The 18,325-nt window shown below is 57.6% G+C and overlaps 5 protein-coding genes and 1 non-coding gene across 6 annotated transcripts; 4 read left to right on the top strand and 2 right to left on the bottom strand.

Moving 5' to 3' along the window:
• Positions 1 to 419: 419 nt before the first annotated feature.
• On the bottom strand, positions 420 to 3,960 carry J3D65DRAFT_482440 (uncharacterized protein). The gene is made up of 3 exons (XM_066796595.1): positions 3,847 to 3,960; positions 3,036 to 3,756; positions 420 to 2,988 (listed from the first exon to the last, which is right to left on the bottom strand). Exons 2-3 carry the CDS (start codon positions 3,544 to 3,546, stop codon positions 644 to 646), a joined length of 2,856 nt encoding a protein of 951 aa, XP_066653371.1. The 5' UTR covers positions 3,547 to 3,756; positions 3,847 to 3,960; the 3' UTR covers positions 420 to 643.
• A 377-nt stretch (positions 3,961 to 4,337) lies between these two features.
• J3D65DRAFT_633115 (uncharacterized protein) lies at positions 4,338 to 5,264 on the top strand. Its single transcript, XM_066801092.1, has 2 exons — positions 4,338 to 4,793; positions 4,840 to 5,264. The coding sequence occupies exons 1-2, from the start codon at positions 4,587 to 4,589 to the stop codon at positions 5,236 to 5,238; spliced, it is 606 nt and encodes a 201-aa protein (XP_066653370.1). The 5' UTR covers positions 4,338 to 4,586; the 3' UTR covers positions 5,239 to 5,264.
• A 297-nt stretch (positions 5,265 to 5,561) lies between these two features.
• Positions 5,562 to 7,190, top strand: J3D65DRAFT_482477 (uncharacterized protein). The gene has a single exon (XM_066796596.1). It carries the CDS (start codon positions 5,884 to 5,886, stop codon positions 6,793 to 6,795), a length of 912 nt encoding a protein of 303 aa, XP_066653369.1. The 5' UTR covers positions 5,562 to 5,883; the 3' UTR covers positions 6,796 to 7,190.
• A 3,390-nt stretch (positions 7,191 to 10,580) lies between these two features.
• J3D65DRAFT_t113 lies at positions 10,581 to 10,705 on the top strand. The gene has a single exon. It is a non-coding gene; the product is annotated as a tRNA-His (tRNA).
• Positions 10,706 to 11,350: 645 nt separating this feature from the next.
• On the bottom strand, positions 11,351 to 12,959 carry J3D65DRAFT_557317 (chaperonin 10-like protein; the record flags this gene model as incomplete). Its single annotated transcript, XM_066797305.1, has 5 exons — positions 11,351 to 11,732; positions 11,928 to 12,421; positions 12,469 to 12,620; positions 12,741 to 12,774; positions 12,876 to 12,959. The coding sequence occupies 5 exons, from the start codon at positions 12,957 to 12,959 to the stop codon at positions 11,351 to 11,353; spliced, it is 1,146 nt and encodes a 381-aa protein (XP_066653368.1).
• A 2,896-nt stretch (positions 12,960 to 15,855) lies between these two features.
• Positions 15,856 to 16,746, top strand: J3D65DRAFT_605320 (uncharacterized protein; the record flags this gene model as incomplete). Its single annotated transcript, XM_066798347.1, has 1 exon — positions 15,856 to 16,746. The coding sequence occupies one exon, from the start codon at positions 15,856 to 15,858 to the stop codon at positions 16,744 to 16,746; it is 891 nt and encodes a 296-aa protein (XP_066653367.1).
• Positions 16,747 to 18,325: the final 1,579 nt, after the last annotated feature.

Raw genomic sequence — 18,325 nt, 5'->3', positions numbered from 1 at the left:
AAAGGAGAGAGGTATGAACACAACAACACCGACAAGCCAGCCAGCCACCCACCCACCCACCCAAAAGCATGGAGCCTCCGCGTACCTACCCACCGCTAACGACGACGCCTTCCGAACCCACTCATGGATGCCTATGGCCTCTATTTTTCCAATTTCTTGATTCCGATTCCGCCTGCCGCGCCGGCGCCATTCCATGCCAAACGTCTATGTTTTGAAAGGAAAGGTGGGGTATACTAATGATGCAGTAGGGACAGTGAGAAAGATGAGAGAGAGAGAGAGAGAGAGAGGGAGGGAGGGAGAGAGAGATGCAAGGACAGACAGATACATTGAAGGAAAAGAGAAGGAGACAGAGAGAGAGAGCGGTAGAGGACAAGGAGACGAGGGAAGGAATGGTATAGTATGGCAGGGAGATGAAATAGGAAAGAAAACAAGGAGATAGGAGCTTCAGGAAGACAGATGGTTGTATTCTTGCTTGCTTGGCTGGGACGAGGCTAGGCATCGCCTTCTCTTCACGTCTCACTCTGGCATAGATCTGTTGGTCTGTCTTTTTGTGGAAAACTCAGCTCAGCTCAACGCATCAAACCCATGTTGTTCTCGTCCCTCGGTTTTCTCTCTACCTCCTCTTTTCCCATCCACGCCGCATCTACTTCGTCGCCTTGGGCGGCGTGGGGAACAAACTCAGCGTGTACGTCTTGCTCGACACGCTCGGCTTCCTGCCGTTGGTTGGCGCCGCGGGTCCCACGCCCAGACTCGACACGCGCGTGTGCTGTGCGCGGGCGCCAGCCTGCGCAACCAAACTGGCCTCGCCGCAGTCGGCCGACGCGGTGCGCTCGTGTTGCTGCTGAGGTGGCGGCATCACACTCCTCGGCGGCATGTGGTGCAGAGTATGGCGGGGGTTTGGCGGGGGAACCTCCCGGTGTTGGCGGTGTTGCGGGTGGCGGAACGACGACGAGCGCGAGGGGGGCAGCGAACGCGACGAAGGGGGCTGTGGGACGGGTTTGGCAGGGGGTGGCGCCGGCGCGGTGGCGAGGAGCGAGGTCGGGCGTGACCGCGACGACTGGCGGCGCGAGGAGCGCGACGACGTTGGCCGTGCGTGATGATGGCGGAGGCGCAGCGAGCTGGCTTCGTCGTCGGCGTCGTCGTCTTCGGCCGTGCGCTCGTGCTCGTTCTCATCGTCTGAAATGTTTTCGGCAAAGAAGGTCTTGTCACCTGCCGCTTCGTTGGGCTGCTCCTCCTGTCGCTCTTCGTCTTCACGCGCAAACCGTGCTAGGTCCTTGGAGAGGCGGTCCACGTTTAGCTCAATGGTGCGTCGCGCACGCCTGCTGTGTACCAGCTCGGGCAGGGAGCCGATGGAGCTGCGGCTGCGGCGCGGCGGGCTAGTCAGCGAAATGGACGCGCTGCGCAGGCTGCTGTCATACGAGCTACCCATGCTGTAGCGCGACGGCCCGCTGCGAGACGATTCCGCAATGGACAGGGTGTTGGCTGAGCGCCTATTGGAGTTGTTGCTCAGCAGGGGGTAATGACGGTCCGAGGCCGAGTCGTCGTCGGGCCCACCGCGCTGCGCGTACGAGTCGAGCATTTCGTCAAACATGCTTTCCTTGGACGCTTGCTCCTTGAGCTCTTGCGGAACCAAGAGGTTCGGGTTGTACGGTTCCTGACGATCCGAGGCAGGGGTCGAGGTGTTGTTGCGGGCGCTATTCGTGCTGGCGGCAAAGTTCGAAGCCGTATACGAGTCGGGCGTGAGCAAGCTGTTGGTAGAAGCGGAAATGGCCGAAGGATAGTCGAGGTCGGGTATTGAAGTGGTACTGGGGACGACCAGCGAAGGGCGAAAGTTGCCCAGAGATTGGATCGTTTCTTCATTGTCTTCCTCGGGTTCTTCTTCCACGGTCGACGTGGTGCGGCGATGTTGGAAGCTGGGCTCCATGGGAGTAAAGGAACGCGCGCTGGCCGGTCCATTCGACATGCGCTCCCAGTCGAATTCGCAGTCGGCATCGGCACCGACATCGTAGCAAAAGTCAATGTCATCTTCCCAAGTGTTGTTGTCCAATGGCTTGAAAAAGGTCGAGCGCCTTCTGACCGAGCCAGCACGCTGCAGCGCCGGGCTCGCCCTTGGGCCAGGAGACTTTTGGGCAGGGTGAAAAGGTGCGCCCAGGGTATCCGACATTTGCGAAAGCGGCCGGGGGCGAGCGCCACCCATCCTGGCAGAGAGGCGCGACTGGGCAAACGACTTGAGCTGCTCATGAGGCCCAAGGGCCTCGGTGCGTAGCGGCAAGTCCGAGTGAGGCTGCTCAGACTCGTCCTCTGGTTGGTGGGTCGGCGACAGGTCGGGCGAGGGCGAGTGGAGCACGGATTTTTCGTGCGAACGACGGGCAAAATAGCCTTCCTCCTCCTCGGCAATGTGCTCCAAATCCGTACCCCAGTTGGGAGACGCAACCGGGATAGCCGTGTCATCCGGAGTCGAAAAAGCATGCGGACCGTGCGGTACCTCGTCAGCGGCGCCGCTAGGCATGGATGAATCGTTATAGGCTTCGCTCCACAATCCAGAGCTTCTTCGCGAGGGGTCGGTGCCGGTTGCCATGGCGAGTCGCGACGATGTCCTTGGCATGGGGTCTCCTGAAGGAGCAAGAGGATAGGAAAAGCTGCCCAGAGAGCGGGAGTGCCGGACCGCCTGCGGATTCGACGTTGGAGAAGGAGAATGGGGTTTGGAAAGATCTCTTGACGTTTTGGGACTCACGCTGGGAGGCGAAGTGACGATGAAAGAGGAGCCGCTGGTTGGGCGTGGGCTTTCAGATGGGCCAGGGGTCAAGTCGTCAACCTTGATGCCGCGCAGCTCCTTGTTCCGGGCCTGAGAAGCTCTGTGTGCCCAAAACTCGGCGACGAGCTCATCTTGGCGGTTGCTTTCTAGGGCCTTTTCAAACTGTTTGGGATGAGAGTGAGTGAGATGCTGAAAGTCAAAGGGGCCCGAAATGTGGCGCATGCGGAGATTGTCTAGAATCGTCAGCAGGATGAGACGAACAGAGACGACCCTGTCTTACACTGCTCCACGGACTCGTAGGTGCTCTTTTTGCGCTCCTTGCCAAAGAGGGAACTCCTCCGACCCTGGTTGGCCTCGTCCCAGTCGTCAATGGTCATGCTGAGCTTGCTGCTCTGGCGGCGCAGCTTTTTGCCGCGGCTGGCAAACATGGACGACTTGTGCTTGTGGTGGCCGGGGGGCTCTGATACGCTGGCCGAAGTCGAGTGCGGGGAGATTTCTCGCGAGGAGCGGCGGTCTGGCTCATCGGCCACGGAAAGCTTCGAGGTCATCGAGTTGGACGTGTTGCTCCGGGGGCGAAGGGTAAAGACTGAACTGCGGCGGAAAGTGGCCGAGTCTCTGTTGCGGCGGTCCGGCGGCGACTGGAGACCTCCTATGAGGGGGCTCGAGTGCGAGGAGCACGACGAGCCTGGCGGGACCATCATGGACGAGTCGGGAGCAGGCATCTGAGCATCAAGCGAAGACTGGCGCGACCTCGCTTGCGAGTGGTTTCTCTTGAAGAGGTCCATGGCCATTTTGGAACAGAAACGAAACGAAAATGAGCGGTGTGGCAGAGCTGACCGGCAGCAACTGTGTCTTGAATGCGCTCTACACCTGACGTCGAAACCGAACAAATACGCGCGGTACGAGTTGACGTCGAGGTGGTGCCGGGGTTAATGACGGGATCGGAGGGTTTCTGTGCGGCAGCAGGCAGGTCGAGACAAGCAGAGAGTCGGCAGCAGCGTCTGTGGTAGGAAATTAGCTGGCCGGAGCTTTGGCAATCTCGCGGGCGGGTCAAAGACCTAGTCAGGAGAAGGAAAGAGGTATAGACGTACGCGGCACAGGCCAGGACGATGAGCAGCAAACAAGCAGCCAGGTGGAGGAGGGGGGGGAAAAAGGGCGTTAGGCCATAGCACGCGGGCAGGCAATGGGGGCGGCGGATATAAGTGAGGAGCGAGGCGAGGTCAAAGGGAGATAGGGCTAAGCCGCACCAGCAATCCCATGAGCATTGACGATTTAGCAGAGCGGGAGGCTTTTTTTTTTTTCTTTCTCGGGCGGAGTGGTGGTGGAGGTGAGGAGTCGAGGTCGAGGGCGGCGGCGGTATAGGTATGCGGCGCGGCGATTGTCGTGGCAGGCAAATGGCGACGGGGTGGAGAGCCTGACGATGTCGACGAGGAGTTGATTGCCCCATGTCCATGACCATGTCCATGTCCAGGTCAGTGCGGTGATGGACCTCATGGACCGGGACCGGGGTGCAGCCATTGGCGGTTAGGTTAGTAAGCGTCCCCCGTGCCCCTGGCGGTTCTCAGCCCAGTCGAGTCGCCGAGTTTGATGAGGAGCCGTCGCACCAAGTCGGGAGAGGGTGCAGTGCAGCTGAAGAAGAGGCGTCGAAAGGAATGGGCAGCGGGCGAGACCGGGTGGTGTGGTGTGGTGTGGTGTGCGAGCAGGCCAGGACCATGTTTCATGGCATGAAACGTCCAACAAGTGAACCACCAACCACTCGGCAACAACAAAAACAACAACAACATCAACATCAACAGAGAGAGAGAGAGAGAGGGAGAGAGAGAGAGGCTGGATGGAGCACGCGACGGGCGCCCGACTTGGACTCGGGCATTGTCTGCGGTACGACGACTCGGTCGCCAAAGCCAACCACTCTGCGCCCAGCTTTTCGTGTCCAGCATGGCGATACGCCGTCTTTCCAGAGATTCCGTTCCTGCGCCTGCCGTGGGTGGGTGGTGCTAAGATGGGCCTATTTTTGGTTCTGACAGGAACCGTCCCTAATGTAGGTACCTACCGTCCGTCCGTTTCCCTTCTCACTTGACGTCCAGGTGGAGACGAGAACCAACGGAAAGTCGTCGCAGATTTTCCCCGGGGTCGCAACAATTCACCGACTTCGCTGCATTGCCCGGCTGCGTACCTGTACAGTATTATCCCCGCGTGATCGTCGTCACTTACGTAGGTCGCACCGTCCTATCTCACGTCGTCCACGTCGTTTTCGTCGCTTCTCTCCATTCTCGTTGTACCTGCGTCCGCCTGCATGCCTGTTCGTCAGCTTTGCAGCTTGCGTCCGACAGGTTGCACGCCAAAGGGAATGGAAGAAAAAAGAAAAAATCATGTGCTGGGCTCCTAAGGAGCGTCGACTGTGGAGAACCACTCGAGGGCATCATGCGAGTTTCTGGACATGGGACCGTGGCTTCAGCTTCAACGGCCGCCAAAAGGGAACATGAACCTTGATCCAAGTCTGTTTGCAACCTCAGGTCAACATGAACTCTGCGAGTCGCCGAGACCGACCTGTACGTCAAGCTGCAGACGTCGCTACGCCGCACCGCTCCAATCCTCCGAGCGCTCCTCGTGGCCACGGACGACACTCTCCACCCGTCAGCCCATCATCGACACCTCGCATTGCTCTACTTCCTGTTCGGCTACCATCTCCGCTAAACAACCTCGACGACGCCCTGCTGCTCAAATCTCCGCTGCCATCCCACTCCAGTACCAACCTGTCGCTCCCAATATGTACACAATGTCCCTTATTACCACGCGCTCCTCGACCGCTTGCCGTCGCCCTGCACACCGTCTGGACCGCCTAATCTTGGTCGACCACTGTCCATGACTTATCATCTCCGTGCCCACTCTCCGTCCAATAGCGTACCATGGCTCCGAATCCCTGACGATCTCAGCCCTTCACATATTACCACCTTCCTCGCCTCTCCTCCACCGGACGACCTTCCGCGACTGCCTCGTGCCGGGCCCCTGCTTGCGCGCTTTTGATGCCTGCAATTCACCGGAAACCTGGCTGTTGACCAGCGGGAACTCTTCGCGAAGCTTTTTCTCTTGCTTTCGCTTGCCGCCCCGACCAGACCTTTGCTCACAACATGGATACACACATGTCCTTCCTTGGCCGGCAGTCATGCATGCATGCATGCATGCAACCGTCTGATTCAACAACGCAAACTCGAAACCGAGTACACTACATGCGCACTATCTACGCGCGCTCGACTCGACTCGGCTCTCTCCTCCATCCCCGTCGCTCGCGGCCTCGAGTTGGCACACAGCCACGGCTACGACGCAGCGCTAGGCTTGCCGCAGCCGACGCGACGCAGCTACTCCTCCAAGGCACCACCGCGTCCATGTTGAAGCACCAACAACCTCGAGCAGACCCAAAATCGACCCTCCACCACCTGCCACGCAACGCGGCGCCCGCGCCTGGCCGGCCGCCTCCCCGCCCGCGTCGAGTGGGCCGCCCTAAGGTACAAAGCACAGCACCCTGGCCCACGCACGCACACATGGCTCGCGGGGCCCCGTTAGGCCGCTTGCTGTCTTGTCTGTTCTGGCTCGAAACACGGGCCCCAGGGAGGGCAAGCCTGGAGCTTGGCCACACGTACTGTACACCTGCGCAGCCATGCGCGCGCACATTGGTTGACCGTCGGCCGTCGAGGAGCGTGCCGTGGTTGCGATTCAAACAGATGCGAAACAGGGAGCCACACCACAGAGCGGGGCAGGAGGGACGCAAATGGGACCACCTACCGGTGACTCGAGGCAGGGCCAGCGCGAGGTGCTGCTACGTGGTTTTTCTTGCTTGCATCGGGAGCAGAGCAGGTCGCGAGCGGTGCTACCGACGCCCTGCACACTGCGCGCCCACGCGAGTCCCACGCTGCCTGCATGCCATTGCCATGCCCCATCGCACGTGGCGGCGCGGCGCGGCGCGGCGTCGTCGCCGTCCCAAATGTGGGCTACCACTCCGTCCGTGTCCCCTGGCCTGCCGCCGGGAGGTGGAGAGAAGGTAAATGCAAGGTAGGTGTGAGCGACAGGAGGTTGGCACTCGGTTTGATGGCCAGCGGATCGAACGTCCTTCCCGATGAACGTGGACCCTTTGAGCTTTCTTTCTCCCTCTCCGACTCGCTGCCGTCTCCCGCCTGCTCGTCGATGCGCACCGGCCACTCAAGGTAGGTCTGAGCTTGTCGATGAATTGACGCAGCAGCTTCGGATATACGACATGAGCTCTTGGTCAGACATGTCGAACATAGGTTGTTCTTTTTTTCCGTCTTGCTTTTTGTCTCGTTTGCAATGACCTACTACACACCGCCATGTGGTTGGTGTGGCGGTGTCATAGTTTCCAGTCTTCAGTCTTTTTATAACAACCCCCCTCTCGTTCCTCTGTTTGCTTTTTCGCTCTCTCCTGCTTGCTCATCCTCCCGCTTCGCTTCCACTTCACTTCGCCAAGTCAACCTCCTTCTCCACCCCTAATCACCACCATCTTTTTTTGTTCCCCTTTCCCCTGCTCTGCTCGCTCTCCTTCCCCAGCCAACCTCAAATGACGCGAGCAGCCCCACGCTGTTCCATGCGAGGTGCGCGAAACGACGCAACGCGCCCATAAAAAGCGCCACTCAATCGATCTGCCACACAAATATCTTGCAAATCTATAAGACCGGTCACATTGCCATTCTTCTCCCCATTCCTTCTCTCATCTCGCCCGCCAATGCCCCCTCCTCCACCCCTACACCGCCATCGCCGCCACCTTGCTCCCCCACCCACTCGTCTATCTCAGATGCGCGGACTCGGATCGGATCGGATCGTATGCGTGGATGGTTGGCTTGCGCAGGGTTTCCGCGTGCGCCTTCTCCCCCCCTGGATGACAGGGTTAGGCGAGCTGAGCTGGCTGTGTACCTGCGTAAGCGAAATGGTGCGAGACGAGAGTTGACAATGTCACTACGTAGCCGATGCAAAGCGGAAGGAAGAAAGGACGGCTTTTTGAGCCGACGTGTCGGTTTGGCAGTGATACTTACGGCGTCGTTGGCCAATTCCAGTCGGATCGCGGACGAGCAAGCGGCTGGCGATTAGTGGACAGGCTTTCATCGCGTAATCAGGTTTGCTAAAACATGTTTCTTCTGACTTGCATCCTAGTTTGCGAATGAGCTAGAGGCACTGCTCCGCCCTCGAAAAGAAGGACAGGGAGAGACCAAGGGGCAAAGAGGCGTCAACGACATGACCATGAGCTAGAGCAGCAGCAACAGCAGTAGGAGCAAGGAGAACGATGTACCAACCGTGATGCAGAAAGAAAGGTCTCTATATCTGCTTGGTCTGAAGAAGCGATCTATCAACCACTCACCTGTCATTGCTCACTGTAGAGTTGTTTTTCTCGAAGTACATCTTCGTCTACCCATCTCTTTCCGTTGGTCTGCATACCGATCCAGCTAGCTGCACGACTATTCAACACTGCTACATCAAAAAACCTCCCACCTCTACCATCATCCACTGTACTTTACCTTCTCCAGTCTACCATCAACATTGCCGTGGACTTCAGACCTCACGCGCCAGCTTCCGCCCATCCATTCATTCACTCATCAAGTCATCCATCACTCCACCCACAGCACCAAGCATTGCCGCGCCGCTGCCCCTCCGCCCAATAAATCCGACGACCAACAAGACGACAGACATCAGGCGCGCCATAAGGGAGTGGCCTGACGGGCATCGACCGTCGTCGGCACTACTGCCGCGGCTCCTGCGCTCCTCATCAGCCATGCGTGTGATGTGCGGCTGGCATTGAAAACTATTTCTGAATCCGCGTCGGCTTGCTGTTTGTCGGTGCTGATGATTCTGGCGGGTGCGGCCGTTTGAGTTGAGACATCTGCCGAAAGGCCACAGGATCATTTGTGCGGCTAGGCATATGCGTCTCCGCTGCTTTTGATCCGTTGGTTTGTGGGTGTGTATTGTCTCGTTTTGTCGTCCTCCGTCTCCATACTCTACGCCACGCGCCTTTCCTCTACAAAATACGCGTGCACTGATTGAAGTCTGAGGTCTGTACTATCTGCTTGCTTGAAACCCCAACAACGAGGACGACGACGTACGACGGACAAAGTGCCCGCCCGCCTATTCTTAGCCCCGTCAGGTCCCCCATCTACCCACGTCCCTACCCACAACCCCCCGTCCGCCACAGCGCCCATCGCAACGGCCAAACGGCGCCGTGTACCGAGCGCCGGGCAGCGGGTAGAGCGTCTGATCAGGGTCCATCCATCGAGCCATGAATCCGTCTGTCGGCTATCGTCCGTTGCCGTACGCACGTACGCTCCTAGCTGGGGCAGGCAGGCAAGCAGCGGGGTGCCGTCGTACTTGTCCGTACAACAGTGGCAGATGTAGAGGGTTGACGTCGTTTCTTTGCACTTTCGTCGTTTTCTTCTTTCCTTTCTTCTCCTCTCTTCCGTATCTGAAATGGCCGATTTGAACACTCCGTTTCCGAGTATCCATGCTGCGCAACGCATCCATCAATGAGATCCCGCTTGCCGTTCCTCTCTCTGCTTCAGCATCTCGTGTGTCCCTCCGACACGAACCCAAGGGCAAAGCATTCATGCAACAACAAGCAAGCAGCGTCTCTGTGTGTCTGTGTGGTGAGTGAGTAGCGAGTAGTAAGTAGTGAGTGGCACCAAACGTCAAAGCCCGTCGGACGGCGCGCCGAATGCCCATATATACCCACTCGGCGCGTCGCCGCGTCGTCGCGCATTGATTGCGCGCCTGGCCCCGCGCAGGGTTCTTTCTCCGCGCCGTTGAAACCTCTGGAGACGGACGCATTGTTGTTGTGGCTGCTGGTGGTCATGATGCTGCTGCTGCTGCTCGCCGTTGGTCGACGACGGATCATGATCATGCGGCGTTGTCTCATGTCTGGTCTCTCAACGTTTCTTGTCCTGTCGCGTCCCATTCAGCCAGACAGCGTGTCTGCCTCACAAACGTGCGCAATTCTTGCTCAGCCTCTGGTCTGCGGCTTGGTACTGTGAAGAGAAGAGACCGAGGCGCAGTACCGTGGACCGGTAGGTCTTCCTTCCTGGCAGTTCGTGACGTCTGTGGTGGGTGGAAACCACCAACACCACAAAAACGAAATGGCGGAGACATCAAGCGAGCGAGCGAGCGCCACCGTCGTCGCCTGCAGCGGTCATCTCTCCATGCGCTGCTCTTCTGGACTTCCCAGTCATCACACCAGTCGCGCAGTCACCAGCTTCATAATGATGACAAGTTTTTTTTGTGCTCTCCTTCAGGCGCCTTCTCCTCCGCCGGCATTATTGTCGACGCAACAAGGCGTCCCAGCTGGCTGGCCGTTCGCTGTCCGTCCGTGTCCCCCGTCGGAAACGCGGTCCGCGGGGCATTGTGCGACGGTTCCCCTGTCGTGCTGGCGTCGATGGCGTCGACGTCATGGCGCTGCTTGCATGATGACGTTTGGAGCCCATGACTGGCTCGGGCGGGTGCTGGCTGAGATTTTTGGAGTTGGGAGTTTGAAGGTGCAGGTGTGGTGTTGCTAGAGGGGATGCGTGTGATTGGTCAAGTGGGCGCGGAAGTGGAGCGTGCAAATCCGCGTCGCGAGTGCCTTCACCTCTGCCACGAAAGTCCAAGAAATCGTACACAGGAGGTAAAAAAGGCACCGTATCCCACGCAGACTTGAGAAATTCTGCCCGTCTTCCTTGAATTTCGTTGTAAGTAACAGACCTCGCGCAGAATTCGCAGTCATGTTGTGATCTCAAACGTGCCAAAAACGTTAGATGTATAGGTTACGTTTTTGAGATTCTCCTGATAATTACAGCCCACAGGTGATGTGGTGTAGGGGTAGCATGTGTCGTTGTGGAGTGTCCACAACACCAAGCCCAGCTTGGTTGTTAACCTATGGATGTTCACGAAACCGACCCGACCTGGGTTCGATTCCCAGCATCGCCAGCATGATGCTTCCGCGCTCAGCGTGGATTATCGATTATTTTTTGCCTTCTTTGCCTTTACGGATGAGAGAAACTCGGCTTGCCCGTGTGTCGACTTTTTGCAGAGTCGACGGCGGACGTTTTGGGCAAAAGTGGAACATACGAAGCGCGACTCTATTTTCAAGGAAATCTCAGAAAGGGAGTGTGAGGGAAATCGTCACACCATCTTTTACCCTCTGTACTACAGCCCAAGTCAACAACAGAAGGCGGACGCTGACATGAATTAATCGGTTGAAGGGTGGTCGTTGGAGGTCACACCAACCGTGGTTCGCCATCTTCACACGCTGGCCAGCTCTGACAAAGAAAGCAAGTGGGCGAAAGGCAGATCCAACATCAACTATAATTTATTCAGTGGTCAATGTCCTTGTGCTTACACTAAGCATGTAGTCGACAAAAGTCTCGTTTTCCAACGGAAAGCGACAGAGCACTGGGTCGCAGTAAGCGTGGTTGTGACAAATGAGAAAACACTTCCGCAATTGAATCGTTGCTTGGTGCAAGAGCGAGAAGAGCACAAATAAAAGGGGAATCATCACCAAGCCTCATGCTCATCACAACGCCGCCGCCTCGCACTGTCTCACCCGCAGCTCGATTACGCCCACGAGCCCGCTCATCCCCTCGCCGAATCAACCTTGTGCAGCACCTCTCCTTCTCCTTCTCCTTCTCCTTCCGCTTCCTCCGCCCTCGCCTTCCGAGCCACGTCGACCAAAATCTTGACTTCCTTCTCCTTGTTGTCAATGAGCGGGCGGAAGCCGCGCTCGACGAGGTCTTCCATGGCGATGCGGCCGGTGATCATGGCGGCGGGCTTGATGTTGCCCGACGCCAGCTGCTCAAGTACGGCTTCAAAGTCGCGCCGCTGATACCCCAGCACCGCGCCGTACTTGGCCTCCTTCCAGACGAGCAGGTTGGGCTGGAACGGCACCGGCCGCTCCCAGATGGCGACGTTGATGATGAGGCCGCGCGCGGCGACGGCTCCGCAGGCTGTGTTGAGGCTGTGATTTGGAATCGTCAGCGATGATTCGATCATGCGAGTGTAGACGACGGCCGAGCAGGAAATGTACACTTCAACGTCTTGCGCTGAGGGATCTTGCACAGGAAAACTTTCCTCATCGAATCCACCAAGCTAGTCGCAATGAACAAGAAGAAGGGGGTCGGTTGACTCAAAGAAACAAAGAGAAGAGACTAACCTAGCTTCAACACCTGCACAGTCAAACACAACATCCGGCCCATCTCCACCGCTCAATTGGCGCGAGAGAGCGACCAAGTCGTACGTTTTTGGGTCCAACACATGGTGCGCCCCGAATTCCTTCGCAAACCGCTGCCTCTGCGTCGCCACCTCACTGACAATGATTTTCTTCGTCTTCCTCGCGGAGAGGCACTGCACAACGGCCAGTCCAATGGGACCGCCCCCGAGCACCAGGACTGTCGAATCAGTAGTCAGCGCAGCCCCAGCGGCTTCGACTGCGTGCCAGGCCACGGCGAGTGGCTCGACAAGCGCGCCAATATCAAGTGGCACGTTGTCTGGCAATGCGAGTACAGCCCGGGAGGGAACGACGACGGCATCACTGAGGCCTCCGCCTCCGCCGCTGAGACCTATGAAGCCGCCATTTGGACAGGCGTTCTCGATTCCGCTACGGCAAACACTGCAGGTATCACAGTAGATGGTGGGTTGGACGACGACCTGGAAATGTTGGTTCGAGTTGAAGTGTGGCGGGACGGATGCATCACCTTCTGTCCAATCTCGAAGCCCGTCACCCCTTCCCCGAGCTCCTTGATTACGCCTGAGAATTCGTGCCCAAAGGTGATGGGAACCGTATCTTTGGTCACTGGATGAGGCTTTAGCGGCGCAAAGTTTGGACCGCCGAGGTACTCGTGCAAGTCTGCGTTTCGTCAGCTGCTAGAGTCCAGAGTATTTTCATGGAGCCTGAGAGCTTCAATTGCATCGCTTCAATCGGTGCAAAGAATAATAGGAGCCAAATTCAATGCGCCCAGCGACTCACCAGTTCCGCAGATGCCGACATATGCGGGTGCGACCTTGGTGCTGTTAGCAGCTTGTCCCACCGGACCAAAGAACGATCAAGCCTGCAATCTATCGTTTCGCGTCGGCTCGAAAAAGACGGTAGCGAATGATCTACCTTGATCTGCCCCGGACCGGTATCGTCTTCGGGAATCTGTTCGATTCTGATGTCCTCCTTCCCGTAGTAGCGAGCAGCGCGCATGGTTGGTCGTGCCATTGTGGAGCTTTGGCGGAGAACTGCGGACAAACGACTCTTGCTCACTTTATATCCAGGGCGTGAAACTGCGCCTCGCTCACGAGAGTGTCAGACGGTTCATGCACGAACGACCGACCGTCAGATGATTCGAAATGCGACAGAGTTGGAAGAAGCGGAAGAAATGGTAGATGAGGAGCGCCTTGAATGCCTTTTCGGAGAAGAAGCTACACGTATCCGAGCGCAAAGGAATTGAACAGAGTCCGAAGGGTAGCCAGTTGTCACGCGTGCAAGCAAGCCAAGGGCATCCATCTGGAGGAGTGCGGGGATGCATTGATGCATTCCCCACAGCTGGCTTGGGTCTCGATGCGGGGAGCCTGTGTTTGGAACAGCGCAGACCCTGATGCGCGGCGCAGCCGGCTCAGATGATAGGATACAGGGCCTGGCCAAGGCTTGAGGTTGTCCGAGGACAAAACGTGACGGCCGGGTCAGTGGAAAATGCCAGGGTCGGCTGGAAGGAGAAGTTAGTTCTGGTGGCGGCGGTGGTGAACCAGGAGCAGACAGAGCCAGCCAAGCGCTAGATGGCCCGACGCCAAGTCACTGGAGACTCGAGAGCATAAGGCCGGCAGACAGTTCAAGCGTCAATCGGTTGTTGATGCGCCGAAGGAAGAGAGTATAGAGGGAGGAGATGTGAATCAAACCGGAAAGGCGTTGAAGCTAACTTGACTCGTTAAATCCAGGCTGCGCGACAGAATCCGAGTCAGGCACTTCTCCACCTTGGCTCTCCGCTACAGAGTGCGACGCCTTGCATCACCATCGCAACCTTTGCACGACAAGAGCTGAACTGAGGTCTGTGAATCGTTGAACAAAGCCACCACCTCCATCCGACCAAGCCACGCTGCTACAGCTGGACTAACTCCTCAATCCGTCGACGCCATTGCCTTTAGCTGCTGGATTAGGCACGACTCACAAGCCACTGAACATGGCGCTGTCAGTGGATTGGCCAACCTGACCATTCGTAGTCGTCGTTCTCAACCAATGCACCTACTGAGAAGCCAAAGGGACGGCCTGCAAGATTGACGTCGAGTCTAGTTGAGAAGATTTTGCCCCCGGTCCATCTTTGCAGCACCGTTGCTGTAACACTGCAATCCTGAAGTTGGTCGCCTGAATGCTGCGGCAAGGACTACTGAAAGATTCATACGTCTGGAGAAAAATCATCGAGGTCTTGCTGCGGCTCATTCGACCCGCTGTCCGTCGATCACGGTTGTCATGGATCTCGAATCTGTGGACTTTTGACTCACGCCCGTGGTGCTGCATGCTGAGACGGCGAGAACAGCGGCACAGCAAAGCAAAACCATCGACACGGAAGCCACACGCACGTCTCAGCACTTGACCAGGAAATATCGAGTAACACAGCATCAATCTCAAAGTCGATCGAATTCAGAGTGAGCGAGAAACGCCTCTTATTGGGTTGCACTTTTCCGGTCGAAACCGACGCGTCGTCGCCTGAACGCTCCCAAGCGCTGGTTCAGATGATGTATCCCAAGCGGCGTTGAGAAGAAAAAAAGCAAGCATCCGGGCCCGCAAATGAATGGCCAGTGTGGAATCAACCACGGTCAAAAAGAAGGATACCTACTTACGCCTCGCGTCTCTCCTTACCGCTTTCTACCTCACCCGATGAACGCAACTTCATCACTGCCCTGGTCGCGCGATCAGTTATTTCCAAGGGGCCGGATACGAATCTCGCAGGAGCCGATGCAAGGCTTTGACCTCCCTGCAGCTTGCATTAGCCGCCGCCCGTAACAACTTTTCCACCTGCATTGCTCTGCGGAAACACCGTTTGATGTCACAAGCTGCTAACGAGCCATTCAGGGACAGTCTTGTTCGCCTTGGATAATTCATGTGAAGCCGCGAAGCCAGGAGGTTGGCAGAGCCGCGGTCAGCCCTATTCCAGATGAAAAACGGTGAAGTTGCAGCGGTCAGCTGTCAGTGCTTGACGTTGGCAGTGACAGCTGTCTGCTGCACTCCTGAGTTGATAGTCTCGCAGAGCTCTCCAGCAACAAGAGCCCACATTGACGAAGCGCTCAGCAGGTTTCCCCCACAGACTCCGACGCGCAGCTATCCGTCTACCCGTTCCATTCAGGCTCTGTGGATTCCGAGCTCAAGCAAGTCTGGCTGCAAACTCGATGGCCGGAGCCACGGTGACCTGGCGCCTTGTGCGACGTGGGACCCTCTCCCCCAATCCGCTCTCCTTTGCATCCCTTGACATGCACCACACGGTACTTTTGTGCTCCTACACCTGTTCGCCTTACGCCTCTCCCGCCGTCCTCGCTTGGTACTCAGGTCCCCGGGCCGACGCCTGCTGCCGTCTCATCTCAAGCCAGCACATCCGGCCGGGGTGGCGCGCTGCGTGTCTCGCCCACAAAGTGCCAGGACAGACGTGCTGGTGATCCGTGTGCAAGATCAAGTCGTCCAGTCTTTCGACGAGGGCGCAAAATCTGGGATCCGGGGTCGAATGGCTGCTTGCTCGAATGATCCCGTTGTCCACTTGATGCAAGATCTTGCTGGCGAGGGCGGTGCTACCGTGGTGCTGGGACGCGTGTGGTTTTTTCCCAGGAAATGGCCTGGCTGGAATGAGATATTAAAGAGATGTCTCTCCTTCCTTCATGCTCGCGTTTTGGAGCACCAGTCACCTCTAGACTTGGAACCATCTGTCTCTGCTTCTCCTGTCCACACGTTGTCTTCAAAAACGTTCCCATTTTTCACATCTTTATATCTTTCGCTGCGAGCCAGCTAGCCGGCAACCAGGAACAGATTGATCAAGTCAGACTTTAAAACGTCCTCGACTATCCCGACTCCTCCAGCTTCCTGTCAGCTGACACCTAAACCCACCGTAACTTCCATCATGATGCGTCCTTCGAGTAGCTCGTCGAGCAGCTGCCGCTCTTCGCTGCTTCCACCAACACCCACAAAGCCAACCTACGTCCGACTTGGCATTGGCGGCGCGGGAAACATCCACAAAGCCTCGTCTCTGCCGCCGTATTCACCCCAGTCTCTCTCGCCAACCCCATCGCACCACTCGTGCCCCTCGACCGCCGGCTCGTCACCATCATCCGCCGCGGGTCCTCGCTCTTCATACCAGTCTACCATCGCGCCCCTCTTGCCCTCTGGCCGCCCACAGCAGCAAAAGACGCACTACACGTCAGGCATCGGCGGTGCTGGCAACATTCATGCGTACACGGAGCGCAGCGCCGTCGATGCAGCAGAAGAGGTGGCACGCGCAAGAGCCGTAGCGCTCAGGGTCAATCGTGGCAATGGCGGGCCATGGCACGTGGGGATCGGGGGCGCAGGCAACGCCGCCGCGAGACTACGGTCGCGGAAGAGCGAGGCGGCGTTGTGCAAAGCGGCGGCTGCGAGGAACGAGCGGGTGGTCATGATGGTGCGGGAGGAGGAGCGCGCTGCTGGTGCGGCCCACTACTCTCCAATCGAGAAGGAAAAGGACGTCCTCGTCAGCAACGACGACATCGAACCCGACGTCCGCTACAATTCCCAGGCTGCTTTCAAGCGAGAGCACGTCTCATACAGCGCGGAGCCGCTGCCGTACGGTGCGTTGGATCTGCTGCGCCGCCAGATTTCGCAGACCTTTGGCACTGGTGGTAGCAGCGGCAGCAGCAACGGCAACAGAGCTGCCCGCATTGGCCAGACGGAGGAAAAGCACCGCAATCACTGTGCACATGAGCAGCAGCAGCCGCCGCGTAGGACGCTCCGCAGCCATCGCAGCCTGTGGCGGTTTTGAGATGACGCCAGAAGGTGAGGGCTGCTGCTGTGCAAGTGGAGAGGAACAGTTTGCTTACGGCTGTTCGTTTGCCAGGAGACGGATGAACGGACGGGTAGCTGCGGCGGCGGGACCGCCTGCTTGTCTACCTACGACGTCCTCCCAACATACCGACCTGCTCGGCCTGTGATGGCGAGCTCCTCGTGTGTTGAGCATGAGAACCACGACGATGCGGCATGGTACGACGTCGCCGCCATCCATCCATCCACTCGTCGCCAACAAAGCGACCGCTATCGACGAGTGACGACAATTTCGTCCGACCCAATTCGCCTTCGCCTCTCTTTCATTCCGTCGTCGGGTCATTGTCTGCTTCTACAAACCATCTAATACCAATCCTTCTCGCTCCCATCCTCCTCTGTTTCCTCACTTTCCCTCCCTCCATCAAATCATATTTCCTAGCCTCTACGGCGCGCCTAGGCAGCCAGACAGACAAACCGCGTTATGCTGCCGCTTGTGGTCCACACATCTACACGTCTATTCCGTTTTCCACCTTTTTTTTTCTAAATTTTTTTTTTCACGGCAAAAATTACCTAGATTGCTTTGCGGCGGCGACGCCCTTGAACTGAGCGAGTGCGATGGACGGGCGAATGGTGGCCTTGAATTGGAGGAAGATTGTTCACTTTACTAGATTGATTGATTGATTGAGAAATCGAGAAATAGCTATGTACGCGCCTAGCCATTTTGATCCGGACCATCCTTCTGTGAGGTGAACGTCACCCCGAAAGTTGCAGAGGGGCAGGCAGGCTACGCGAGGCTTCTCGAAGACATCTAGAATCTACCAGGCCACGGGGGACACAGGCAGTGTCGGTAATTGGCTTCAGATGGAGCAGAATTCAGGCAGACAAGCAGGTGGAATATGCACATGTGCACGTATGAATGTATGTATGATTGCTTCTTTTTGTCTCAACCCAACCCGACTGTCGGGAGGGAGACGCCAACTATGTGATGTATGATGAGATATGTGTTTGCTTTTTGTTTTGTTCCGGCGTCCACCCACCCACGCAAGCAAGCAGCCCACACGCACCCACCAACCGAGTCGCTCGCTGCAGAAAGCTCTCTGCTGCATGTCTCACCCGGATAGCTGGCATTTCCGCTGCTCCGTCCGGCTGCAGTATGTACTTTGCTGGCTGGCTGGCTCGCTCGCTCGAGGACCGAGACCGACGAGACCCCCGCCATGCTGTCCCGTCCCGTCTGGTCTTGTCCAACCAGGTACGAGGCAAGAAGACGGATAGATAGGCCGCGACCACTCGACAGCCAGTAAGCCAGACACCCCGCCGGCTCCTTTTGGCACTGCACGCAGAAACCCACCCACGGATGCGGATGGGGGAGACGAAGACGACGGCGCGTGCAACCCGCCACGGCGACGCAGGGCAACGCAGTCCCAGAGAGTCGAGAGCTCGACTGGCTCAGTGGGGCGAGCCGTGGCGGCAGCCCGCATTCGTGGAGCCATCCAGTACGTGTGTGGGTGGACGAGTGGGGGGAGTCCCACGGTCCCACTCGCAGAGCGCGCGAGGCAGCCGGCCCAATCTTCCTCGTCGCC

The sequence above is a fragment of the Phyllosticta citribraziliensis genome, assembly GCF_038025025.1.
Source record: "Phyllosticta citribraziliensis strain CPC 17464 chromosome Unknown J3D65scaffold_9, whole genome shotgun sequence".
NCBI classification, from domain to species: Eukaryota; Fungi; Ascomycota; class Dothideomycetes; order Botryosphaeriales; family Phyllostictaceae; genus Phyllosticta; species Phyllosticta citribraziliensis.
Note: the sequence above shows the minus strand (reverse complement) of the source record. Positions and strands in the feature narration are given on the sequence as shown.